General features: G+C 36.5%; 5 protein-coding genes and 1 long non-coding RNA gene across 8 annotated transcripts; 4 read left to right on the top strand and 2 right to left on the bottom strand.

Moving 5' to 3' along the window:
* The first annotated feature begins 2,264 nt into the window (after nucleotides 1–2,264).
* On the top strand, nucleotides 2,265–2,985 carry LOC119983777 (basic form of pathogenesis-related protein 1-like). Its single transcript, XM_038827505.1, has one exon. The coding sequence runs from the start codon at nucleotides 2,287–2,289 to the stop codon at nucleotides 2,770–2,772; it is 486 nt and encodes a 161-aa protein (XP_038683433.1). The 5' UTR covers nucleotides 2,265–2,286; the 3' UTR covers nucleotides 2,773–2,985.
* A 1,473-nt stretch (nucleotides 2,986–4,458) lies between these two features.
* LOC119983899 lies at nucleotides 4,459–5,301 on the top strand. The gene is made up of 2 exons (XR_005464775.1): nucleotides 4,459–4,894; nucleotides 4,986–5,301. It is a non-coding gene; the product is annotated as an uncharacterized LOC119983899 (long non-coding RNA).
* Nucleotides 5,302–5,345: 44 nt separating this feature from the next.
* On the top strand, nucleotides 5,346–6,092 carry LOC119983898 (pathogenesis-related leaf protein 4-like). Its single transcript, XM_038827637.1, has one exon. The coding sequence runs from the start codon at nucleotides 5,479–5,481 to the stop codon at nucleotides 5,983–5,985; it is 507 nt and encodes a 168-aa protein (XP_038683565.1). The 5' UTR covers nucleotides 5,346–5,478; the 3' UTR covers nucleotides 5,986–6,092.
* A 421-nt stretch (nucleotides 6,093–6,513) lies between these two features.
* LOC119983823 lies at nucleotides 6,514–9,615 on the bottom strand. Of its 3 annotated transcripts, none has more exons than XM_038827556.1 (6): nucleotides 9,446–9,615; nucleotides 9,250–9,348; nucleotides 7,547–7,617; nucleotides 7,410–7,472; nucleotides 7,240–7,309; nucleotides 6,514–6,687 (listed from the first exon to the last, which is right to left on the bottom strand). In XM_038827556.1, exons 1-6 carry the CDS (start codon nucleotides 9,510–9,512, stop codon nucleotides 6,659–6,661), a joined length of 399 nt encoding a protein of 132 aa, XP_038683484.1. In that variant the 5' UTR covers nucleotides 9,513–9,615; the 3' UTR covers nucleotides 6,514–6,658. The 3 variants fall into 3 exon arrangements, with proteins under 3 accessions (XP_038683484.1, XP_038683483.1, XP_038683482.1); XM_038827555.1 differs by lacking the exon at nucleotides 6,514–6,687 and adding an exon at nucleotides 6,743–7,154; XM_038827554.1 differs by lacking the exon at nucleotides 6,514–6,687 and having other exon boundaries at nucleotides 6,743–7,309.
* A 378-nt stretch (nucleotides 9,616–9,993) lies between these two features.
* LOC119984631 (uncharacterized protein DDB_G0283697-like) lies at nucleotides 9,994–13,159 on the top strand. Its single transcript, XM_038828673.1, has 2 exons — nucleotides 9,994–10,198; nucleotides 11,271–13,159. Exon 2 carries the CDS (start codon nucleotides 11,306–11,308, stop codon nucleotides 12,938–12,940), a length of 1,635 nt encoding a protein of 544 aa, XP_038684601.1. The 5' UTR covers nucleotides 9,994–10,198; nucleotides 11,271–11,305; the 3' UTR covers nucleotides 12,941–13,159.
* Nucleotides 13,160–17,993: 4,834 nt separating this feature from the next.
* LOC119983445 (aspartic proteinase CDR1-like) lies at nucleotides 17,994–19,274 on the bottom strand. Its single transcript, XM_038827124.1, has one exon. The coding sequence runs from the start codon at nucleotides 19,272–19,274 to the stop codon at nucleotides 17,994–17,996; it is 1,281 nt and encodes a 426-aa protein (XP_038683052.1).
* Between the last annotated feature and the right edge of the window lie 6,874 nt (nucleotides 19,275–26,148).

Here is a 26,148-nt window from a genome sequence, read left to right as displayed (position 1 = left end):
GAAGGAAGACTTCCTGACTTCCTAATGACAACCTAGGGAAGATTCAAACTCAAACTAGAAAGGATCATGAAGAATCCTCATATCACAACGAATGATCAAGATCTCAATAGACTTGGGATATGAAAATCCCAACAAATATGACCTACAACACTATAAAAGGAGGATGATCAAACTCGTAGCAGGTATGCTCTCACAACCAAGACATTTCACTTCCACTTTGATTCTTTGAATACGATTACTGACTTGAGTGTTAGAGTGTCCCCGGGCTACGAAGGGCTGCCCTCTCCATTATTCTTGCAGTATTCATGGAGGTTTGTCGCTTAGTCAGCCATATCATCAGCTGACGTGTGGATCGTCCAGATTTTTGCATTCACAATTAATATTAATATATATATATATATATATATATATATATCAAAATAAAAAATTATCCTATGTAGACTAAAAATGTAAACCAACTTTGTGAACACAAAATTCAATGGCTGTAACTAAAACGCAATAAAAATGGAAACCACACATTTGCTGTGGGACCTACCGTATTTACAATTGAAAATTTTGTCTGTGAGCTGAGGTGAACTCCAATGTGATGATGATCATTAACTTATGTTTCTCTTTATTAGTCAAAAAACTAACCTAGTCCAAAAAAAAAAGGCATGAAAAAATGACAAGAAAGTGAGGGAAGGTGTGTAGCAAAAACCATTTATATAGACCAAGAAACTTTATTAGTCAAAAAAAACTTTGGAATATTCCCAACCTCAATGAGAACATGCCTTTATAAACTATATTTGAGAAGATCAAGTATGCCCAACTATATTTCCTTAATTACAATATTTTTTTATAACGTGAAATCTACTTGGCTGTCCATTAAACATTTCAGTGGTAAATTTCGGACCACATGGAAGACCCTGCAACTTCCATAGACCAGTTGAGACCTAGGTTGAGGTCCAGTGCGAGAAGATAATGTAAGATGACATTGACATACGCTGGGCTGAGCAAGAGCCTATCTCGTAAATTACAATAATAGAAACACCCTTGAGACTTGAACTCACGACCTCCTACTTGCATTAACGGGGTATTTGGTTGGCATTTTTAGGGGGAAATGAGGCGAGCCGAGGGTGAGAAATATCACTCATTCCCTCGTTTGGTTGAGTTTGAGATGGTGGAATCCCAAACTCATCCCACCTTCATTCCATCCTAATGGAGATTAGCCAAGCTCACTAAAATTGTGAGATTGGCTAATCTCCACAAGGAAGAATGAGTTTGATACTCAAAAGATTATTATACCCCTTTTTAAGAAGTAATCAAAATCATTAAATTAATCTATTCTTATTTTTATGTACAAAAAATTGGGTAATATGAAAATTGTACAATTAAAATTCAAACACTCATGCTCAGTCAATTCATTTAATACCAAACATGGTAATGTTCGCCTCAAGCTCGCCTCACACCCACACTCACTAGATTAGCAACCAAATGCCTGCTAAGAGTTACCGCGACCAAGTTTACCATCTCAGCTAACGACCCATTGTTCTTAATCATAATATTTCTACATCAATAAACATATAATATGTATATATACATATATGGAATTCTCTCATATGGACTTAAAATGCACACCTATGTTTTCACCATTGATTTGCATAATCAATGGTGAAAACATAGATCCACATTTTAGATCCTTATTTTAAGTTTGCATATAGGAGAATTCATATATATATATAACCAAACAATTACTCATTCCACAAATGCATCATCCGAGAGCCACCATGAAAGGGTAATAGTCTAGTCAAACTAAGACATAACAAGTGTTTTAAGCAGCCCTAGCCTTGACTAACACACACAATCTGTCATATGTTTATCCAAATTAAAATCGTAGTACAACCATATAAATTATAAACTTGCATGCAATATATGGAATAATATTGTTATATAGGCAACAATATATCCCTTTTGCTAGCCATCATGATATATAATACCAATATACGTTAATCTCTTTCAACAATAACATATATATGCTTATATATATATATTATACAAATCAAGCCACACAAATATTGAAAAAAAATCACTATAATTGCGTATAATTACATAAAATCAATAATAATCAGAAAATATTTTTTGTCTTTTACAATTATAGAGGCATGACTAGTAGCATACGTGTAGTACATGGTTTTGAATATTCTAGTTTGAACTTTCAAATTTCCCAACTTTTTTTCAACATTGTAACCCAATAAATACCCCTCTAATTATCACATAATCTCATCAAGATTTACTACTAAAATAAAGATGGGTTTCTCCAAGACATCACTTCCTCTCCTTTGTTTCATCATCTTAGCCCTAATCGTCGACCCCTCTCATGCCCAAAACTCTCCACAAGACTATGTGAATGCACACAATGCTGCTCGATCACAAGTGAATGTCCCAAACATTGCATGGGATAACAACTTAGCATCCTATGCACAAAGCTATGTCAATTCAAGACTTGGTGATTGCAATCTTGTGCACAGCAATGGACCGTACGGCGAGAACCTTGCCAAGGGCAGCGGCGCGTTCACTGGAGCAGCGGCCGTGGATTTGTGGGTTAAAGAGAAACCTTTCTATGACTACAACTCCAATTCTTGTGTGGGTGGAGAATGCTTGCATTACACTCAAGTGGTTTGGCGTAACTCGGTTCGCGTAGGGTGCGCTAGGGCTCAGTGCAACGATGGGTGGTGGTTTATTTCTTGCAACTATGATCCTCGTGGGAACATTATTGGCGAACGCCCCTACTAATGAATGAAGATCAAAAGATACTACTTACAATTAAATAAAACTACATATATTTAATATATGTAGATGAGTTTTGATGTGAAACTCAAATAAAAAATATTACTGAATGAATTTTGGTGTTGTTTGGATGATCGAAACAGTCATTTCAATTATGTATGTCAATAATGTTTCGAGAAAGAATATAGAATAAGAAATAAGCCACCAATTTCTCAATTATTTTAAATCTCTATTTATTAAGGGTGTTTTTTGTAAAGCGGTTGGATTGATTTTCAATACTAACAGAAAATCTGTAGGAAAAAATTGAGCTTAAAATTATGTAATATATGTTATGATGTGTTTGACGAACAAAAAGATGATGCTAGCGTAAAAAGGTTAAATTAAAGTATTATAATAAACTTTATAATATTAGATTTTTATAATTTTATTATAAATTTTTTATTAAATTATAAAATTTTTTAAAATGATTATCTTAAATTATAATATTTTATTATATTATTGTGAAAATAGTATTTTATAAAATAATTATTTTATTAAATTTATATAGCCATCATTTATTGTGGAGCCATATTAGTTTTTTTTTAAAAAAATTAAGAACTCAGCACTTAAAAATTAAGAACTCAGCACTTAGTATTTATTGTGAGCCAAGACAATTTTTTTTAAAAGGAAGCCATTCCATCATCATAAGCTCCAATTTGGAGATTATATGAAATGCCAGCAGAATCGCTAGTCCATTTGGTGAGGCGTTGTACACCAGCGGAACTGTCTAGTCCAACATCTTTCCAAACAGACGGTAAGACCATCTCCGACTCTTGACTGGTATATTAAATTTGGCTAAATTCTCTTTGTACATGAGAAAATAACTCGTGTTACCAAATCCATTATAGTTACAGGCCCGTTTGGTGGGGCCGTCGCTTCATCAAATGGAGGTCATAAGCGAGCGGTACCACATTACCCTTTTTTTTTTTTTTTGATACAAATACAAATACAATATACGACACACCACCAGATCAAAACCTATGAAAGTACAGGTGTCAACAGGCCCCACGCAGGAGGCACAAATCAAGCCCACGTAGGGGCAAACTAAGCCCACACACCTCCTTATAAATATTCGGAGGAGGTGAGACTAGAACCCATGATCTCAACCTATGAAAGTACAGGTGTCAACAGGCCCCACGCAGGAGGCACAAATCAAGCCCACGTAGGGGCAAACTAAGCCCACACACCTCCTTATAAATATTCGGAGGAGGTGAGACTAGAACCCATGATCTCAGTCAGAGACATGCAAAGTCATTGCCACTCAACCAATGGCTCATTTGCATTACGGTTTTTTCTTTGATCCTTAATGAATAAATTATAAATATCTAATATTGTTAGGCCGACTATTGAGAAAAATGAGGCACTAATCAATGGGACCAACTAATGGAATCATCTTTTTACTACATCTACTAAGTTTGGACCACAACCCTACCATGTTTACTTCTCTTTGGGGAAGGAAATGCAATGAACTCAATCTCATATTTTAATATATATATGCTACTGGAAAAATGATAGGGTAAAATTTCATAAAATTAATGTCGTATAATTTAGGGTTTAGATAAGTAAAATATGTGTATTTCGTTCTCTTTTTTTTTGTTTTAATTGTCGTCTTTTTTTTTTTAAAATACTACTTAGAAATATGCTTTTCATTGGCATCGAACCTTAAACACACATATGTCTAACCCAGTCAATTGTCAACCTTAAAAGTAAGACTATTTGCACCCCACGGTTTACTAACGGCACCCCAATTTCTCGCCAAAAAACACAATCTTACAACACCCCATTTATCCCTACCATGAAGCCTCAAATCCTCTCAAACATTGCCTCTCTGTTTTCATTCATTCACCAGAAACCCAAACCCTTGTTTCATCTTCGTTTGCGACGGAAGGAGAAGGAGGTGGTCCGACAAAGGTGAGCGAATTCAAGAAGATTGGCCCAAATCATCGTTTCATCACACGCTCGAGCTCGCTCAGGGAGTAAGACGACCCCATCACCATCATCACGTAGCCGAGCTCCGACAATGAGATCTTGCCTTCGTCGTTGGCCTCAAATCGGCTGAAACCTTCTCAAGCTCTTCCACGTCAGGGAGGTAAGATTTTTGATTGGAATCAAAGTCAGTTATTTTTGTAGGCCATCGAAAACTAGATCCAACAACGATGCAAGGTTGTTTTTTGCATAAGATTTGAGCAAGAGTTGGGGAACTCATACCCGTTGGCATTGAGAAGGTGTGGATGGATTTGGTGTAGTTTTGAGGGAGTTGCAGAACAAGAAAAGCGGCACCTACAACTTGCAGATCTAGGGTTTGGACTGGGGTGCAGTTTGTGTTGTTACTCCAAATCAGAAAAAGGGGTGCACTACATAATCTTATATTTTTAAGTGAGGTGTATTGAGATTGGGTTGTACTTAGCAAATTTTGGGGTGCATATAATCGTACTTCAATCTTAATTGTTGTTGTTGCATGTTGACAATCACAGCAATAAATTTATCTTGACTTGATAAACCAAACTTTGGCCCTATACTCAATAACTTAATTAATTAGCTCTCTTTAACCCGTACCTGAACCCTAATGTTTATACTATTCCATTACTATATATATCATCAACATTTCCTCAAGAATTGAACAAACCAAATTAACTTCTACTACATATTTGCATTAGAAAGCAAAAAACCAAAATGGGTTTGCATAAAATCACTTCCATGAGTAATTCTCTTCTTGTTATGATGATAACCTTATTAGTCCTGGTTCTTGAACCCTCCCATGCCCAAAACGCACCACAAGACTATGTCAACACCCACAACGCCGCTCGTAACCGAGTGGGCGTAGCCAACTTGATATGGGACAGCACTGTAGCTTCATATGCTTCAAACTACGCCAATTCAAGAATCGGTGACTGCAATCTTGTGCACTCCAATGGACGCTACGGCGAGAACCTTGCCAAGGGAAGCAGTGGTACGTTTTCCGGAGTCGATGCGGTGAATTTGTGGGTGGCGGAGAAAGCTTACTATAACTACACTTCTAATTCTTGTGCTGTGGGCAAGCAGTGTGGGCATTACACTCAAGTGGTTTGGCGTAAATCGGTTCGACTTGGGTGCGCTAGGGTTCGTTGTAACAATGGTTGGTGGTTTGTCACTTGCAACTATGATCCTCCAGGCAACTATGTTGGCCAACTCCCTTACTAATTAATAAATCGACTAAATTGTCACAAATAATCTCATACTTATGCATGAGAACTGTTGTAATTTAAATATAAATAAAAGCAATAATAATTGCTTTATAGTTTGCTTCACTTGGAGGAAACCAAGTAAAATGAACCATAATTTCAGCATAATCCAAGTTATCTAGTCTTGAAATAGTCATGGTTAAACTTAATTTGTGGAAAAAAAAAACTCCTCAAAACCACTTCAATTCGAAGGTACTTTTTGTGATATTTTGGCTCATACAAAGGAGTTGCCCAAATAGATCCTCGAGTCGTCCGGACATCAAGCTTGTTTTTGGAAGATGGTTTAATATCTGTTGAGATAGCTCCTCGAGCTGTCTGGACGAATGTTGCAGATTTACACTCGAGACAGTTCTTGTAAATAGGTTTTATTTGTTGGGTCTCAAGAGAGCCGACTTGAGAGGGTTGTATTGAGTTGTAAACACTAGGAGAGGGCTGCCTAGAGCAAGAGAAAGGGATTTGAGTTGAAGAGGCATATATAAGATTTTAAATTAAGACAAGATTAATTGCCGTTCCAAAAGATACACATGAGTTCATTCATTCTACATCGTTGATACGTGTTATTGTCATGGTAGAAGACTCAGGTTTACAGCGAAGGGCCGGTCACAAATCACTTGAACAACTCTTATCCAACTTCACAGGTAACTCTGAAGGCTATTGAAATCTGTTTTAGAGGCAAAAGTGAAGCACACCTGGTAAGTGAACTACTAACACAAGTTACACTTCAAAATGCTCTCACAAACAACTCTTATCACCATAGGTTCCTCTTTTAGAAGCAAACGTGACTCAGAAAAATCCCTACAAAAAACACGTATAATTCTCGACAACATTGACATTCCAAAATTATATATGAAGTTGTCTAAACGGAAAAAAAAAATGGTCTTTGTACTCTTCTAGCAACTGTTAAACTCATTTGGCAGTTCCCAGACACTTACTTTCCCACAATTGCACCTCAATGTATCGGCCTTACTCCCAAGCAAAACCTATCTAGCTTTTCATGAAAGTTCAACAATCCTTGCCCGCTTCTTTGACTTGTTCTTTCCCACTGTTTCGTTCACTACATTTTTTATAGACTCGGATTTTTTGCGCTTGTCAGGAAAGCATGCTTTTTCATCATCATCATCATTGTCACTGTCATCATCACTACTACTATCATCTGATTCTGTTTGACTACTATCATCACTACTATCAGGCAAAGCAATCACCGGTTGATTACCAGAAATTGCAGATTCAGCGGCTGCTACGGCATCTGGGGTATGGAGATCAGCCACACCCAGCATCAAATCCTGTTATTCAGTTGCATCCAAAAATCATAGTTAACAATGGCTACTTCAGCAGTATTCATTGTCATCCAAATAATTGAGATAACAAGAGAACATAAATTACCATTTCAATGATTTCAGATTCATTTCCGGTGAGCGCTTCAATATCATAGTCCATGGATTTATCCTGTAAGTCAGTAAGAATGAACAGAGGGCAGAGACAGATAACAATGGTAGGAATTGGAATACACAAATCCGAACCTGAGCATTGAGCTCCAACATTCTATTAGCTCCTGATATGACTCCTAAGAAATCTTTTACTTTTCCCAAAACTGCATATTATGAAACAAATTCAATAAAAATAAACAAAAATTTTCAGGACTTCATTTTCGTATGAAACAGAAACACATTGTCACACTCTAACTAGATATAACTATTATACATGCAACAAAAGACAATATTTCTTTATTCATCAAGCAACTACAGGATTTTTGTGAAAAGGTATTATAAATACTGAAGACTTCATATGACAACAACTTTTTTTTATCATTAACCAACTGCAGGATTTTCAATCATTCCCCAAATGAAATGATTACAGCTTGTTTCGTTGCTCCAAAACATCAAGAACGGAATGATCAATTTGTAGTCAAAGGGATTTCCCATATTTGGTTTGTTATTAATTACATGAATGGAATGATTGACTCCATTAATGGAAGGAATGAATCATTCCCAAATTTAATTGGAGTTTGGGTCATTCCCTTTCGGCCAAAATGAAATCAATATATGAAGATCGCAATCATGCCCATAAGCAAAATGAAAACCAGATGAGAAGATTCTGGACTGTTGGATTAAAAAGAGAATAAGTTAGGCTCTTTAGTTGCTATTCCCTTTCCATTCCTCCAAGTTCATTTTAATTCTTAAATCTTAACACTAGCAAACAACATTACCATTCATGTTCCGAATGTCACCAAACACATCAACATCATTGCATTCTCAATTTCATTCACTTTCCATTCCCAAGTTCCTATTCCTATTTCTCTCAGTAAACAAATGAGCGGAAGAACAGCTATTAATCAAGGGAGGACAGCAGAGTCAAGTCCCTGTTAGGAGTTAGCTACAGGATGGCCAAGCACATATGACTGCTTGTAACTTCATATTCTATCATATAGTAATTTGCGAGAACTTGATAACAATCTGAACATTTGAGACAAGAGTTTCCAAGGTTTTCCAATCCATCAATCAATATATGAGCATAAGTTATGCAAATCAGTCTAGTAGTTCAGGGATTAGCATTTCCTAGGTTGTTGACCTTTTTCTCATTAGTTCCTTTCTTTCAGTAGTTCACCTTTTAATATTCTAATGTATTACAATCTACCTCCACTGCATGATCCCAGTCAATATCATATATTCTTTTTTTGTTACAATCATAAACCAAAAAAAATACTGTATAGCCAACATCTCAGCCTCTAATTCCAATTTCCAAGTATAGTTTTGGTGGCCAGGCCAAGCAATTGCACAGAATCATTAAAATCCTGGAAAGCAAAAATTCCAATACAAAGCCAAGCAGGGGAGGTTGATCATTCATCAATGCCAATATATTAAGCACTCAACCCAGATAAGCACTCCAACCCTTTACAAGAGAATCAAAGTAGAGAAAATATCAATCTCAAAATCACTCAAATAACAAATTAATTGGCCATATAAAAAGCATCTTCCAAAATCTGTCTCTTTTCTCAGAAACTTCATTGCCTCCTTATAAATTAGACTAAGAAATTTTTTTCCTCCTGGATGCACATTCTTTTCACACCCAATTTGTTCAACATCATAGAAAAAATAAAAATCCAGCACGAATTCTTCCCACTTAATATGATAAATAAAAGAATAAACAAATTGAACCTTCATAAAATTTCATAATAACTAATGAAATTGCATCACGAAGTCAAAAATCGGAAGAAAGCTCAAACCTTGGCTTTGGGGAAGAGAAGCAGTAACTGGCTTCTTTTCAAGTTCAGGCTGCTTATCTTGAGCGCTTGTGTCTTTCTTACAGACAAGAAGTGCTGACTCTAAACAAATATAAAAATTTATACAGAGAATAAGCTAACAAATTCAAAAATAAAAAATAAAAAATGAAAACCCACAAGAGAGGGAAAGAAAGAATACCAATAGAAGATGTTGCGGAGGAGTTCTTGTGCTCCAAGGCGAGAAGGTCTTTGCTTGTACGCCCCATCTGTTACTCTCTGTCTGTGTGAGAGCGCAGGGTTTTTGCGGGGAGAGAACACAACCCTTAAAATTGATTCTGCGAGGGCAGAACCACGAAGCGGCCCGTTTTGTTTCGCAATTATCGACTAGACGATAAGCATTTTCTGAATAAAATCATAAATACGGGGGAATATGATGTTTGTGAGTTGGGCTTGAGGCCCAAGTAACCAAGCTGAAACCCGCACGAATGCAGCTCAATGGATATGGGCTGTGACATATAGTAGGAATTGGGCTAAACCTGTCCAAACAAAAAAAGTATATTAATGGGCCGAGCCCCTTAGGAGCTACATGTGGGCTAATGGCGATCCATTAATTTCCCAAATCCGCCCGTGAACAAACCGGAAAAGGGTTGCAACTTGCAACCTTGCAGTTGCAGGCAAGTGGACCGAAAATATATTAAAAATAAAAAATTGAAAATTGAAGAATACAAGAGATTACAGTATTATACTATTATTGGGCGAAGTTGTCTGGTATTTCCTCTTTGGTATTGATGGATCCGATCTTTGAAGACCACGACTACAACAAGTGAAACAAATACAGACACTGTGCAGTGCAGACCCTTTCACCCATCTCCATCGAGTCTTCTCAACCCTCTTCACACCCAACTCTGCTTGCTCATTTCACTGCATAAAAAAGCTTTGCTTGCCTCTTCAGGTACTCTTTTTGTCATTATTATTCATATTTTGCCTGATTAGCTTCTCATTTCCATTTCCTTTCATTTTTTCTTTTGTGGGTTCCGTTGCTTCGCTGGTATGGATGAATCTTCATCTTCTTTCTCAGCTTACTTATTATACTTGTGTGTTCGTCACATGGATAAGTTGGTGCTTTTATTAAATTTTGGTTTGCAATTTAGGGGTTTTTGTTATTGGTATGCCTACTGGGATCTTAGAGTTTGTTGTGGTTTTGTTTCTATCAGTTTTTATAATTAGGGTTCCCGTATGATTTTTCACTTGACCTTTCAGCTTTTCCTTTTTACGTTTGATTTCCTTTAAATAAAATTTTTTCCCCATTAGGGTATTCTTTGTATTTATTTGAGAAATTAGTCCAAGATTTTCTAATGATTTGATTGATTTCTTCAAGTTAGGAGGAAATGAATGTAAATTTGATGTAATGGGAGCTGTTTGGCTGTAAGAATTGTTGCTCTGAGATTGTCAACTAATTAAATCAGTAAGCCCTAGTTTGGTATCTGTTTGAAACTGAGGAGTTGTATATGATGGAAAATGCATTTGGTATCAATTTTCAACAAGGTTATCCAGTTTTTTCTGTATCGCGTTTCAAATTTCGTGGTGTTATTTTAGTTGGAACATGCTCAAAATGTTGCATTTTCACATTGTACTGTAGTAAACATTTTCACTGGCCTAACTCCGATGGCTTTTGCATGTGTTATGTCCTTTCAATGGTGGTGCGGGGAAGAAATGAATAGCTGGTTTTTCTGAGTCACATCTTTTGTATTGGGCTTGTTTCAAGCTTGAGAAAGTTTTATGATAGAAATTTTAGGAATTGTTTCAACCTAGGTATTATTTGATTACCCTGTAATAGATAATTGAGAGTGCCGTCTGGCCAAAAAATAAGTATATTATCAAAATTGTTACTTGAAAGTTTTAAAGCTTTTGATTGTTGCTTTTTGTCAACTGCAGAATGTTTATTATTTTGCAGGAAGCATGCATAGTGTTTTGCTTAGATTTATGAATTAATTAGTTGTTTCTGATACTTGAGATACATTCAGGGAGAGGTAAAGTTGGGGATTTCGATAAAACAATCATGTTGAAGCGGTCACCTGGTAGAACCCAAAGACCAAAAGGCATCAAGATAAAACATGTTCTGCAGATTCTGTTCTTGCTTGGTGTCTGCTTCTGGTTGATCTACCAAATCAAGCACTCCCATGATAAGAAGGAGGAATATGATGAAAAGGAATCAAAGGTTTCTGTTGGAACTCAAACTGGTGTCGAGAATTTTAAACTAGGCAGGAAGGACTTACCTCGTGAGGAAGTGACTAGGAGTGAGAAGCCTGATGAAGAGGAGGAAGAAGAAAGCAGAGGAGACGATGAAGAAATAAAGCATGTGGAAGAAGAGCAAGAAGAGAACAGACATGAAGAGGAAAACAAGCATAAGGAATTAAAGCATGAAGAGGATGAACAAGAAGAGCTAGATAACAAAGGAGTAGCAGTAGAAGATGAGGGGAATGGAGGTGGAGAGGATGAGATTAATGAGCGTGATCAAGAGAAAATTGAAGAAACGGAGCATGATGATGAGTTCATGGATGAAGAAAAAGAAAGGGCAAATGGAGTTGATGAGGAGGGTAGAGGTAGGGAAGGTGAAGACAAAGAGCGGGAAAATGGAGATGATGAGGAGGGTGGAGGTAGGGAAGGTGAAGACAAAGAGCGAGACATAGAGAATGAGAATTCATCAGATGATCAGGACCTTGATGGAGGCAATCTGAATAATCATGAAGCCCGAGAGGAGCATTACAAGGCAGATGATGCTTCCAGTGCAGTGTCTCATGATATCCAGACAATGGGCAGCGAATCTCAGAAAGGAACTTTGGAAGATCAAAAACAGAACTCAGAAAGAGAAGTTTTGCAACAGGAGAATCAATCCAATAACATGATCAAAGATACTGATGTTCACGAAAATAGCAGGTTAACAGTGGGAGAAGGTGATAAAGCTGTCAATGGTACCTCTTTGGTTTTGGAATCTAGTGTAAGGAAGGATGATGAGAGCAGTACAACTGAGAGAGGGGATAACTCGGTTTCAAATTCAACACTGATATCCACATCCGATAATCAACCAGTGGGAGGCAATACCTCATTAGAAATGAGTACAGAAGCTAGCAAAAATTCAGGTTCTAGTGTGGACTCTTCTGGTTCGGCAATGCAAATAACAGAGACAATGAACTTAACTCAGGCACAGAATGCAACTAGTGGCAATGTAACCATTGGAGGAGTTTCTAACTTGCAAACAGTTGAACTGGAACAGGCCAATAACTCTACCAGCATTTCTGATAGGAAGCAATCTGATTCAACAGTCCCCACTGGGATTGAAAATGCAGATGCAACTGCCTCCAACTCTAGTAATTGGGAATCTAATATACCGGATGACATCGTTACTGAAACAACGACTGGCTCGGAGATCAACTCTGGGTCTTCATTGACAACAAAAGAGAACCCTGATGCAAGTCAAAATGAGAAGTTGGACCCCAACAATGAACCAGGTGGAATTGACGAAGACTCTGGCCCTTCAGCTGTAAATGGGACTGCAGATGCTATTCAACATGAGACCATTGATTCTTCTGATTCTTTGCTTGTCCAAGATATTAAGGACACACGCTTAGATTTGGACACATTGCCGGATATTACGACAAGAGAAAATAACATTGAAGATGCTGCAGCAGAATGAGAATCCTGGTGGAAAGTACCGGCTGGGTTCTGAAGGGAGCAAAAGTTTTTTTCTGATATATATTTTGCCACTTTATTTTTCTACCCCTGCCATAGGTCGTTAAACGGTTTAGCGGGGAAAAGGTAGTCATGTTAATGAAGGTTAAATTTGTATTAGCTAATGTAAACTTTCCCTTCGTGTTTTTGTATATTTTTATCTCAACATTATCTGCCTTTTATTTGGTTTTTTGTTTTATAAGTGGGTTAGGGATAACCTTTAAAAAAAACATGGTTCTTTTGATGGAATACAAGCAGAAAGCATCAGGGTCCCGCAAATGACTTTCTAAACATGTTAATTTAAAAATACCCTCGATGTAGAGGAGCATATATAGATGAAGTAGTTCTTAAGCATCAATCATCCCGCCTTTTATTGTCACAAAATCAAAAGTCAAGAACGGCTTTTTTTGGTAGAGTTTATTTGCTGTTAAAATCAACTAGTTTATAAGCTTTGAAAAATAAGCTAGCTTATCATCATCATCAACCGAGCCTTTAGCTCAAAAGTATGGGGTCGGCTATACGAGTCTATGAGAACATCACCAGATATCCATCACACGTATTGATTTTCTCCATTCATTTATATTATGGATCATACATTCATCAACTCCTATTAAATTCATATAATTTCTTATTACTTCAAGTCATGTCTTTTTAGGTCTACCTCGCCGCCTCCTACTCTCTCTTATACAAATTCTCTCATTGCCGCACTACTATCTTTATGTTGAACATGTCCATACCATCTTAAATGATTTTGTCGTAACTTATCTTCAATAAGTGTTACTTCTATCTTAGATCTATTAATCTCATTTCTTATCCTATCTTTCTTAGTGTGACTACACAACCAACGAAGCATTCGCATTTATGCTACATATATTTTTTTGGATATGTTGTCTCTTGAGAGCCCTACACTCAGAGCCATACATCATTGCAGGTTGAACAACTAACCTATAGAATTTGTCCTTCAATCTTAAGGGAATTCTTCAGTAGCATAAAACCCCAGATGCACTCTTCCACTTACTCCATTCGTTTTTCATCCTATTAACTACGTCATCACCTATGTCTCGATCTTCTTGAAAAATCGATCAAATATATTTAAAAGTCTTACTTTTTGTTACTTCTCTCCCATCTTATAAGTTGTGAAGTAAGCTGTCAGGTGTTCGGTGATGTATGTTGTGAATTTAATGACAAAACTCGAATATAGAAAATAGAAGGAAACAAAAGAGAGAAACAATACACAAGATTTAACAAGGTTCGACACACATTGCCTATGTCTTCAAGCGAAGAACAATGAAGAATTCCACTAATATGAAGAAGATTTACAAAAGAGATGATCTTGAACTCAAGAACTAACTACCAAATTCCTTTCTTAGGACTCCCACATTCTGACACCTCAAACTCCTCTCTCTAGGACTCTCGATGACTCCTTTGAAAGTTGCATAAACCTTAACTCTTATATGCTACCCGAAAACACAAGAGAAGAAAACCTAATCCGTTTTAGATTCCAACTCAAAAACCTAATAGAATTCTGATTTCTAAAGACTTAAAACAAGTCAGGTCTGTGGCTTCCAGGAGTGGGCGTTCAAGGAAGGACAATCTATTATGAAATTTTCAAGGCTTTCTCAAGTGCTTGCTCAAGGAAGCCCAATTTGCCACCTATAAAAACACACTTCAACTCTTAGCCAACTCTGCAAATCTCCATATTGTATCAAAGGTGAGCATAACAAACGACAGAAAACACAGTAGTCTACCCTATAATCTTCATTTTTTCTTGAGGAAAATCTTAAAATTTAGAGATTAACTCCGGCCAAGTCCAAACACTTTGTGAACTTGTCTGTCAATTCGAAAATATCAATTGATGTGTTAGACATCTATCGACCAATCTCACTTGCTTTGACAATTCTTGAACATGGAACCCTTATATTCTCTGCCTTAGTAAGTGTTTTCAAAATTGGGCTTCTCTTCCGAGAACGACGAACATCTCTTCTCTAAGAATACTATGTCAGACACTGAACTAGAGTACCAACCTGCACTCCACCTAACTTTCTCATCTGAAGCTCCACATGCTTTTGAGATCCCAAAACATTTATAGTACCGATTGTACCATCCTAAAGAAAATATGAACCACCAATCTTCTTCCCTCTCATCACTATCACTGGTCCCTTGCTAACCTCCAAAACTCTTTTTGTGAAGAATCTGCTACCTTGAGAATCTAGACTACTAAAAAACACAAGATTCTTTTTTAAAGCAAGTACATGACAAACACACGTCAAAGTCTTAAGAGCTCCATCTTACAACCGGATCCAAATAGATCCTTTCCTAACATTCTTGTAGGAAGTACCATTACTCATTAAGACTGTGCTACCTTTGACTGAATCAGATAATAAACGCATCCCTATAAGGAGACATGTGAGAGATTTCATTATATACAAGCTTTCTAACTTATCCCATAACCCCTTGGCTGTTTCTTTGTCTACAACTTCCCTGAGCACTGCATCCACAAGAGATAACTGAATCGCACTATGTGCATTCTCATCCATCTCTGTTGTTGCTTCGTTGGTTATTTTTGATGCATTTGCATCCAAAATCTTCTCAAAACCTTATTATCGCAAAAGTGTGCGTATCTTGATACGCCACAAATTGAAACCATTCTCTCTATCAAACTTTCCTATCTCGAATTCTTCATTTAAAAAAAATTACAAACTATTCATTCGACGTTTTTCCTATCTATATTTCTCCATGCATGACATCATCAATTTTGACCCTTTTTTTCTTTTCTTAAATGAAACTTTGAAACGATTTATCTCTCAAAATACATGACGTATCTTGAAAAAATTATACATTCTAAATCTGCATGAAAAACTCGAGGCCCGGATGGTCTTAATCACTCGATCCAATCCAGTAAGCTTGCAACCACGAGAATCAGGAGCACCAAGAGAAGTCAGGTTCTTCGACACATGTGAAACATATCTCATACCCGTTAATGTCCTCACCACTCCGTCATACATCTTGATTTTCATGATGTAAATCCCAGCTGTTTTAAACGCATGGTTATTCTCCATCAACACAATTTTTTCATCAATGCTTCTATAAAAGGTAAACCACTTCCCATCTGGGCACGTATAGTAAGTGCCACCAAAATCAAGAATCCATTTGTTGGAGATTTTATCACCATTGCCTGAAACCGAGGAGTATTCTCCTCCATCTTTCATCACCCTTGTTCTTTTTAAAGGCTACTTTCTTGTTTGGACAATCCCTTTTGTAGTGTCCAAACTCCGAACATTTATAACACTTAACCTTAGGGCTCAGATTGGTAGATGATATATTATTTCTGGAGGTCTATCTTAACAATAGAGCGTGTTTTATAGCATAATTAGGTGTTGGGTAATATAGGTTGAGGAAAAAAATGTCAAATAAATTTAATAGTACTTAAATGGTTCATTAAATTTGAACTTAGGACTTATTGGTATAATATTTTTGATGAAATACTTACACATTAGCTCTTGCATGAAGGATTCATTGATAATTAACTCTTATTATCAAAAATCAATAAAAATATATTTTTAATATTAAGATGTCCAAAATTAAGTAGGGGAAAATTTTCATTTTATAATATTGAAAAATCATTTTAATTGAATAGTTTTTAAATACTTACATGAAAATGTATAATTAAAATTATATAAAATTTCATAAAAATTTAGCTATGAAATTAAGAATTCTAATCTTACAAACATATATGATCATCCCAATTTCTATGAACTCAACTAAGTTGTTGTTTTGTTTCGTTACATGTTCTAATCATATATAATCAATATATAATCAAACTTGGATATCATCTTTAAATATGGCAGTTAGTGGTTTCGTTGCTTTGTTTGAGATTTCTCTTTTGTCGTTCTTGATTAATAAATTTCAAATTTATCAACAAAAAAACACAACTATCAGATGGTAAATACGAAAGTCCAATAATGCATACTTAAAACATTAGGTGTCATCAAAGAAAACATTTGGTTTCATCGATTTATTTGTTTTTGTTCATATTTCTTATGTTACACATGGAATAATGCTGTTGCTCAACTACATGTTCACATACGACAGACTATTTCTGTGAATTCGGCTAAGTTGTTTCTTGTTTCATCACATTGTGCTAATCCAAACCTAAATATTATCTTTAAATGTGTCAACTAGTGCGTTAAAAAATATATATTTTGCTGATGCTTGCCGTATTACCTCCCTAATATTGTGAAAAATAGTATTATTCAAAGTATATTATACATTTGGAATGTTTAATTTTACCGACGCAATGGAAGAGTAACAATCCCCATAATAATCTTCTTAGTACATTTGATATAATTAAAAGAATTTGAGAGGGATGAGAATAAGCAAATATTGAGACGAGAGAGGTTTGACCTAATCCACTTGTAGAAGTATTGTCCGCTTTGGATTTTAAGACTCGCACGATTTTGACCTTAAACGGCCTTCTACCAGGTGATATGTGGATGGCTTGCGGCTGTTGAGGCAAGTCTTATTTCTCATAGTTGGTTGAAGCAAATGAGACTTGCCTATAACTCTATCTTAAATTTTACTGACGGTATATAAGTGACTAAAACAAAAAATCATAACATTAATAGCTAATTTGGTATTTTATCCAAGTAAATTTTTTACTTCTTCTTTTTTGCATACAACAAAAAATATGCACTCACGCCCTAAATGTTGGCTAATTTTTAGATTCGTTACTAAATATTTTTAATTATTACTAATAGAAGTTATATTCATACTTTTTTTGTTAATTAGTGAAAGGATACAAAGTCATAATTATGTTCTTATTAAACTTAAAACAGTACATTGCAAGAGTTTTATTAAGAAATTACATGCAAAACAACTAATTGGTGCAATTGGTTTTTGTCCCCCTTCACACAAGAAAATTATTTCCCGACCCAACAAACAAACTTGCATCCCAACCTCTAATGTGGGATTAGAATTCAGAAGCACAGAGTTATGGGCGGGGTAGCCTACATACCCGACTACTCTCTCAGCCCAAAAATGGTGCAATCTGTTGGAGCAAATGAAATTTTATTTTCCTTGAGGTCATACTCTATTTGAAAATTCACTTGTGCCATACTTCCAAAAATCGAAAGGTTATCATCTGGAATTATCATCATACATTGAAACTCTTTATATTCCACAAATGTGTTTATAGGTAATAACCGAATATCTGCACCATCAAAATGAAATATCATTTCTGGTAAAGAAACATCTTCAACAAAGCTTGGTTCATAGCACAATTTTAATTTTTCTGGTGGATTTGATATTGGTTCCACACCAATAACTTCTTTGACGATAGCTTCTAAATCATTGTAAAAGCTTGAATGCAACGTGGTAAGGGGTGTTCCAGAATCGATTAGGATATTACCTGGGATTTGACTAATTCTTGTTTTATTGTTTCCAATGCTAATACTTTTAAGACTGAGGAAGTAGAAGTTAGAAGAGTCTTTGGTTACAAGTTTAGATGAAACAATTCCTGGCCCATTGATCTTTGCTCCCACTCCAAATTTAATCTTATTACTAATTAGCTTTTTCCAGGGAAGTAAGCAGTAGGAGAACCTTTCTTCAATATTTTGAGATTTTAATTGAGAAACTAATGACAATAACCCTCGACCAAGGCCAACGATACCTTGAGCATGACTACTCTTAAAAGGCAAGTGATTTTTCTGACCACATCCAAACACTACTCGAGGAAAAGAATTAGCTCTACCATTGGTAGTAGTAGTGTCATTTAAGTAGAAAGTTTCATTGCTCAACAATCCTAATGAATATGACCCATCTACGTAAGTATAATTGTAAAGGCAATGGGGTGCGTTCTTCCATATGGGCACCAACCTACAAAAAGATGTTTCATGAAAAAGGCGTTTATAAGTAGTCGATCTCTGTGGATCAAATAATGCGATCCTATCAAAGGGAAGACATCTTATCCATATAAGATCACTCCCTGTGTCTGCAAGAGCAAGGACTTCAACTTGCCGAGAGCCAATATAAATCCTCATATAATAATCACCACCATGTGGAACCAGCGTTGGCATAATTGTTTTCTCTTTGAGGATCATAGACGAACGGAAGAAGTTTGCTCTATCAAGAGAACGTAAAATAGCATCTTCGATGAGCTCTGATGGAGTGGCAGAACTGTTATAAGATGGAGATTTTGGAGAATTCCGATGAATAAGTTGAACGCTAAAACTATTTCCTTCTCCTTTAGCCGGAGATTGAATACATAAAATGAGAAGAAAAATAAAGATAAATTGATGCATTGTTCAATTGATTCAAAAGGCAATAGAAGGAACAGGTGAGATGTTTGGTTATGTATTCTATAAGTCATATATATAACAAACATATGTATTGAGATTTCGCTTTTTGTCTAACATATTTTAAAGATGTGGGCAATATGAAAGATGAATGGTTAAATAGTTTTTAAAACCATACCGTGCATTGAATGGTTTAGGCCGAAGGTTTAAGGTTTTTGAGGTTCAACCGATACGATGAAGGTTGAACTGTTGGTTTCTAATACATAATAAATTAATAAATATTGATATATAATATATAGTATATAGTATATAATATATATATATAGTATATAGTATTTAATAAGTATGGATTATAAATTATAGATATAATATTATATAATTACCACAATTGAAATTCCAAATAGGATCTTTAAAGCTTACACTCTAATAATTATCAATTAAGGAGAATATTTAATTCATAAATAATTATTTGAAAAATGAAAACTGAAAACTGAAGTGAAAGTGACAGAAAATTGAAAAAGATTTTGTTTTGAATTAAAATTATTAAAATAGACATATTATAAATACGTAATTATTTAGGTAAAAGCTATATTTTTCATAATAAAAAAAAAAACTGTCGGTTTTTCAAGGTATAAATGGTTCACGGTACGATACGGTTTTGAAGTATTTCGAAGGTTTGGACGGTTTGATTGTTTAAATGGTATTTTAGATGTATCAAACCGTTGAACCTCACGGTTTGTGGTTCAACCGGTTGAACCGTTGATAAGATACGGGTTTAAAAACTATGAATGATTATGTTATTGTGTGATAGTGAAAACGAGTGTGTAATTATAAATTATATACTAATTCATAAATATTTTAGTTATGGAATTATTACAAAAATTCTGTTGGTCAACTATGTTAACTAATACGACAGAATATCTATGTGAATCCAACTAAGTTGTTTCTTGTGAATCCAACTAAGTTGTTTCTTGTTTCATTACATTGTGCTATATATATATATATATATATATATAACCAAACCTGGATATTATCTTTAAATGTGGCAGCTAGTGCATAAAAAATATTTTAGTTGATGCCTTGCCGTATTGCCTCTCTAATATTGTGAAAAATATTTTTATTCATAGTTTATACATTTTATATGGAATATTTAGTTTTGCCGATTCAAAAGAAGAGTACAAACATATACGATTATGCAGTGATGGACCTAGGTTTACGGCACTGGGAGACCGGCCCCCCAGTCAATTTTTTTTTTTATACTTAGTACACTAGTTTTGAATGCCCCCAATCAAAAATAAAAGGGCCCACAATCCACTAATTCTCACTCAGTCCACTAACTAATTTTGACCCAATCCAAAATTCATAAGTCTTAGGCCCTAACTTTATCTTGTCATTTGTCAAGCCTACCACCAAGCCCAAGCCCCTCAAATGCCCTCAATCCCTCAACCCATCTCTCTCCCTCTCCTATGTAGACAAACAATTAACAGAGCCCTAAGCCCAACTGTCCAGGCAATAGGCGATTTCGAGTCTTCGACGGACGACAATGTCACTATATGAGCCCATTTCCTTCATTCCTTGATTTCGAGTCTTCGGGGACCATTCTCCCTTTTCTTGATTCCTTCTAGTCTTTTACAGGTAGGACTATTGGATATCACTATATCTGTCACAATTCACTTTGAGAAGTCTAACTTGCTAGTTTAGTTTTCGTACAACGTTTCGTAAGGTAAAGATGCCAATAGACCAAGTTATGCTTGAAATTGCACAAAAACGTGAAAAGTTCATCAATGGAGAGAGTTGAGCAATTCCAAAGCATCAAAGTGGACCGTTGTACTCTATTTAGTGTTCTTAGAAGATTAACTTGTCAGTTTAGCTTTCATACAACGTTTCATAAGGTAAAAATGCCAATGGACTAAGTCATGCTTGAAATTGCACAAAAACGTGAAAAGCTCGTCTATGGAGAGAGTTGAGCAATTCCAAAGCATCAAAGTGGATCGTTGTACTCTATTTAGTGTTTTTAGAAGGCTAACTCTTCAGTTTATCTTTATTCTCTCAATTTTTGCTGTTTCTTTACTTAAAGAACCCAAAAAAAAATTGAGGGCGTTGCCTTCGAACCCCGCACCATTTTTGCGCCTCTAGTGATTTCAATTCCTGGGTCCGCCACTACGATTATGCACATTCAAAATTTGGTGCATTTTTTTTCCTTTTTTACATCAACTTTGGGCATGGGGAGATTCTAACCATTTTATTAGATTACTAAGCCCAAATACTACAAACCAATATCGTCTGCTTTCGGCCAAAGTCCTGCGTTACTTTATTTTTCTTGGGCAATCATCGTTTGTCCTTAGACCCAAAAAACAAGTGACGACATATAAACAAAAGTCCAGTCCTTCTCACACAACCAACGCGTGAAACAAAGAGCCAACAAAGTCTTGAGGTCACATATTGGGTACACGTTGAGAAATCGAGCCATATGTTTGACCAAAGAGGAAAATATTAGGTTGTGCAAAGAGGGAATGAAATCTCCTAACCAACGCATTTTTAGGTGGTCATAGTGGCTTGCGGACACACTAGTCCCACAAGAGATATTGTCCTCTTTGGCTTTTGGTGCACTGTGAATACATCAATTTTACCTCAATGTTTCATTTATACACGTCTTCAATTGGGTTATACCAATCTTATGTGAGATAAAATTTTAACAAGTTTTAATGGATGATATGTGACACTGATATGTGGTTGGCTTGTTGCATATACTTATAGTTGGCTCACATGTGAGAATTTCTCTGTGTGTATATATATATATATTATCCCAAGTGAGTCTCACTTGTCACCTTACTCATCTACACCCTCAAACATTGGTCCTTAATTTATACTTTTATGTGATAATTCTTATATATATAAAAGACATACAGGCGAAGACGGAACTTCACGTAAGTTCGTCTTCTCAGCCAATACCTATTCCGTATTTGTCTTCACATTAGATCGTCAAGAACCCATAAAATATACTTGAGAGTGACTGGAATAGAGAAGCAAAAAGGAGGACTCTATGATATGATTCAAGTATTGGAAGTTGATTTTAGTTGTTGTTTCTAGAAATACGATCAAATGCTTCCCCGCTAATTTTTTTTGGAGTAGCTATAGGAATCACATCCAGAGGACCATGGGGGTTTCGTCCATACACCGCTTCAAAAGGACTAACACCCGTTGATTGACCTTTTGATTTATTGTAAGCAAACTCCGCGTGGGGCAGCATCAAATCCCATTCTTTAATCTTCTTCCGCACCAAACTCCTTAAAAGATTGCCAAGAATACGATTCACAACTTCCGTTTGTCCATCGGTTTGTGGATGACAGGTCGTACTAAATTGCAATCGTGTACCAAGTTTTAACCATAAAGTACGCCAAACGTGGCTTAAGAACTTCACATCTCTATCGGAAGTGATAGTTTGAGGAATTCCACGAAGCTTCACCACCTCCCGAAAATAAAGATTCGCCACTTGAGTAGCATCATTGGTTTTGCTACACGGAATAAAGTGTGCCATTTTGGACAATCTATCCATAACCACCATAGCGGAATCCTTTCCCTGTTGAGTTCTAGGCAAACCCAATACAAAGTCCATTGTCACATCTTCCCATGGAGAATTGGGAATAGGTAAAGGCGTATATAATCCAGAATTTTGCCCATGCGTCTTAGCCTTGACGCAAGTCACACACCTCTCAATAATACGAACAACATCCTTGATCATCCTAGGCCAAAAGAAAGATTCTTGGACCAAGGCCAACGTTTTGCCTCTTCCAAAGTGACCCGCCAATCCTCCACGATGTGCCTCACGTATAATTTTCTCCCTCAAGGAACATTTGGGTACACATAATTGGTTACCTTTAAATAAGAACCCATCAATCAGCAAATAAGGAGGCATAGGACCATCCGAACAAGCAGCCCAAATAGTTCTAAGATCAACATCATCCACATATAAAGTCTTAATATGATCAAAACCAATCAAACGACTTTGGAGACTAGTAAGAAGTGCATATCTTTGGCTCAACACATCGGCTACTTGATTCATCTTTCCCGTTTTGTGTTTTAGAACAAAAGAGAAAGATTGTAAAAACTCTACCCACTTAGCATGTCTTGAACTCAATTCTTGTTGACTACTCAAATATTTCAACGCCTCATGGTCAAAATACAAAACAAACTCTTGTGGCAACAAATAATGGCTCCAATGCGACACAGCTCGCACAATAGCATAGAACTCCTTGTCATAAATAGAAAACCGTTGCTTTGCATCACTCAACTTCTCACTAAAGTAAGCTATAGGTCGGCCTTCTTGACTCATAACAGCTCCAATTCCAACTCCGGAGGCATCACAATCAACTTCAAATAATTTTTAAAATCGCAATGCGAAAACAGGGGCTTCAGTCATCTTCTTTTTCACTAACTCAAAACTAGATTGAGCTTCATCATTCCACTTGAAATTTCCTCCTTTCACTTGAAATTTCCTCCTTTCATGCATTTCGTAATAGGTACCATGATAGTGCTAAAACCCTTGATGAATCTTCTGTAGAAAGAAACCATGCCATGAAAGCTCCGTACATCATGATTGTTTTTAGGAATAGGCCAAGTTTGGATAGTCTCCACTTTTCCAAAATCCATGTGAATGCCCTCAACCGCTACCACATACCCTAAAAAGATCACACGCTTTTAAAAGAAATCACACTTCTTCAAGTTGGCATACAAAAGCTCACGCCTTAACAAAGTAAACACTTCACTCAAGTGTGAAACATGCTCCTTCTTAGATTTGGAATAAATCAAGATATCATCAAAATAAACAACAAGAAACTTACCCATGAAAGGTCTAAAGATCTCGTTCATCAATCGCATGAAAGTACTTGGAGCATTGGATAACCCGAATGGCATTACTAACCATTCATATAACCCTTGGCCGGTTTTGAATGTCGTCTTCCATTCATCCCCTTCTCTCACTCTAATTTGATGGTATCCACTTCGCAAATCAATCTTTGAAAATACACTAGCTCCATAAAGTTGGTCCAACATATCATCCAACCTAGGAATTGGAAAACGGTATTTGATAGTAATTTTGTTGATGGCTCCACTATTAACACACATTCTCCAAGATCCATCCTTCTTTGGTACAAGTAGCGCCGGTACCGCACAAGGACTCATGCTTTCCCTCACAACCCCTTTTGCTAACAACTTTTCAACTTGCCTTTGCAAGTCCGTACTTTGGGAGGGATTCATATGATATGCCGCTTTGTTAGGTAAAGAAGCACCTGACACAATATCAATACAATGTTGAATGGATCTCTTGGGTGATAATCCCGATGGAATCTTACTAGGAATAACATCAAAAAATTTCTCTAAGATAGGGCTCAACAAAGGATGCAAAGGAATACCATCTCTATCATTCTTCTCACTCCCACGCTCCACCACTACTAACGCATATAAATTTTGTTCCACTTCGGCTTCCCTCACAATTTGGGAACCCGTCAAAAATACCCCACCATTCCCTTTTTAGTTTTCTTTTTCAACGTCAAGCTTCATTGGTGCTAACACAATTTTTCTTCCATTTTTACTAAAAGAATACGTATTGCGAAAACCATCATGACTAATCTTTCGATCATATTGCCAAGGTCGTCCAAGTAGAATATAGCAAGCATCCATGGGAACAACATCATACCAAACGACATCGTTATATTTCTTGCCAATAGAAAATTCCACTAAACACCGCTTCTCCACTCTTGTGCTCTTTCCCTTTTGGAACCATTGAAGATTGTAAGGATGAGGATGGGTCTTGGTTGGTAATCCCAACTTTTGAACCATAGTCAGGGCCATAACATTAGTGTAACTTCCTTTGTCAATGATTACCTTACACACCTTGCACTGGGTCATGCACTTAGTGAAGAAAATACACTCTTGCACCCAACTATCTTCATTCCCAATGGTTGTTTGCAAACAACACTGGATTACAAAACTCTGTCCCTCATCCGCATGTAAAATCTCCTCCACTCCTGCTGATTCTTCTACCTCTTCTTCTGAATACTCTGTATAAGCCATCTCCTCCCTCTCTAGGATAGTAACCACTCGTCGATTTGGGCAATCCGAGCCCAAACCCTTGTCACTTGAAACACTTCATTCCCTTCGGCTTATTGATAGGCCTTTGGAAAGTTTTAGAGGAATTAGCTTGTTCTCTTAGGACCTCCACCTTTTTAGAATTACTTAGAGGTGATTCTTCTACCTCTTCTTCTGAATACTCTGTATAAACCATCTCCTTCCTCTCTAGGATAGCAACCACTCATCGATTTGGGCAATCCGACATAATAGGCCCAAACCCTTGGCACTTGAAACACTTCCTTCCCTTCGGCTTATTGATAGGCCTTTGGAAAGTCTTAGAGGAATTAGCTTGTTCTCTTGGGACCTCTACCTTCTTAGAATTACTTGGAGGTGTAGTGTAGCTAGAAGAACTCGTTGTCGATCTAGAATTGAATGGTTTATAAGGTGTTTGATATCCGGGTTTGTGACCCCTTTGTTTTTCTACCTTAATAGCCAACCTCTTCACCTCAATGTATGTCCAATAAGGTTGAAGTACCACCGCATCCGCAATCCCCCTTCAAATACCTTGTAATAGTTTGCTCATCCGGTTCGGATATGTCACACTTGAGCATGAGATGATCAAACTCCCTTGTAAACTCCACCACGGACTTCTCCCTTTGCTTCAAGTCATACGGTTGCAAATAATTGTTGTGCATGTAATCTTCACTCAAGAACATCCGTTTCATGACACTCTTCATCTTTGCCCATGTCCGGATTCGCTCTTTGCCTTGCCTACGACGATCTCTCTTCACATTCTCCCACCGAATTGAGG

Source organism: Tripterygium wilfordii, chromosome 18 (genome assembly GCF_013401445.1).
Source record: "Tripterygium wilfordii isolate XIE 37 chromosome 18, ASM1340144v1, whole genome shotgun sequence".
Taxonomy (NCBI): domain Eukaryota; kingdom Viridiplantae; phylum Streptophyta; class Magnoliopsida; order Celastrales; family Celastraceae; genus Tripterygium; species Tripterygium wilfordii.
The sequence above is the reverse complement of the archived record's forward strand: the minus strand, read 5'-3'. Positions and strand labels throughout refer to the sequence as shown.

Coding starts and splice junctions, on each gene's coding strand:
- LOC119983777 (XM_038827505.1), top strand. CDS start 2,287: ATGGGTTTCTCCAAGACATCACTTCCTCTCCTTTGTTTCATCATCTTA.
- LOC119983898 (XM_038827637.1), top strand. CDS start 5,479: ATGGGTTTGCATAAAATCACTTCCATGAGTAATTCTCTTCTTGTTATG.
- LOC119983823 (XM_038827554.1), bottom strand. CDS start 9,512: ATGGGGCGTACAAGCAAAGACCTTCTCGCCTTGGAGCACAAGAACTCC. Junction 9,349..9,445: donor CTCCGCAACATCTTCTATTG/GTATTCTTTCTT, acceptor ATATTTGTTTAG/AGTCAGCACTTCTTGTCTGT. Junction 7,310..7,409: donor AATCTGAAATCATTGAAATG/GTAATTTATGTT, acceptor ACTGAATAACAG/GATTTGATGCTGGGTGTGGC.
- LOC119984631 (XM_038828673.1), top strand. CDS start 11,306: ATGTTGAAGCGGTCACCTGGTAGAACCCAAAGACCAAAAGGCATCAAG.
- LOC119983445 (XM_038827124.1), bottom strand. CDS start 19,274: ATGCATCAATTTATCTTTATTTTTCTTCTCATTTTATGTATTCAATCT.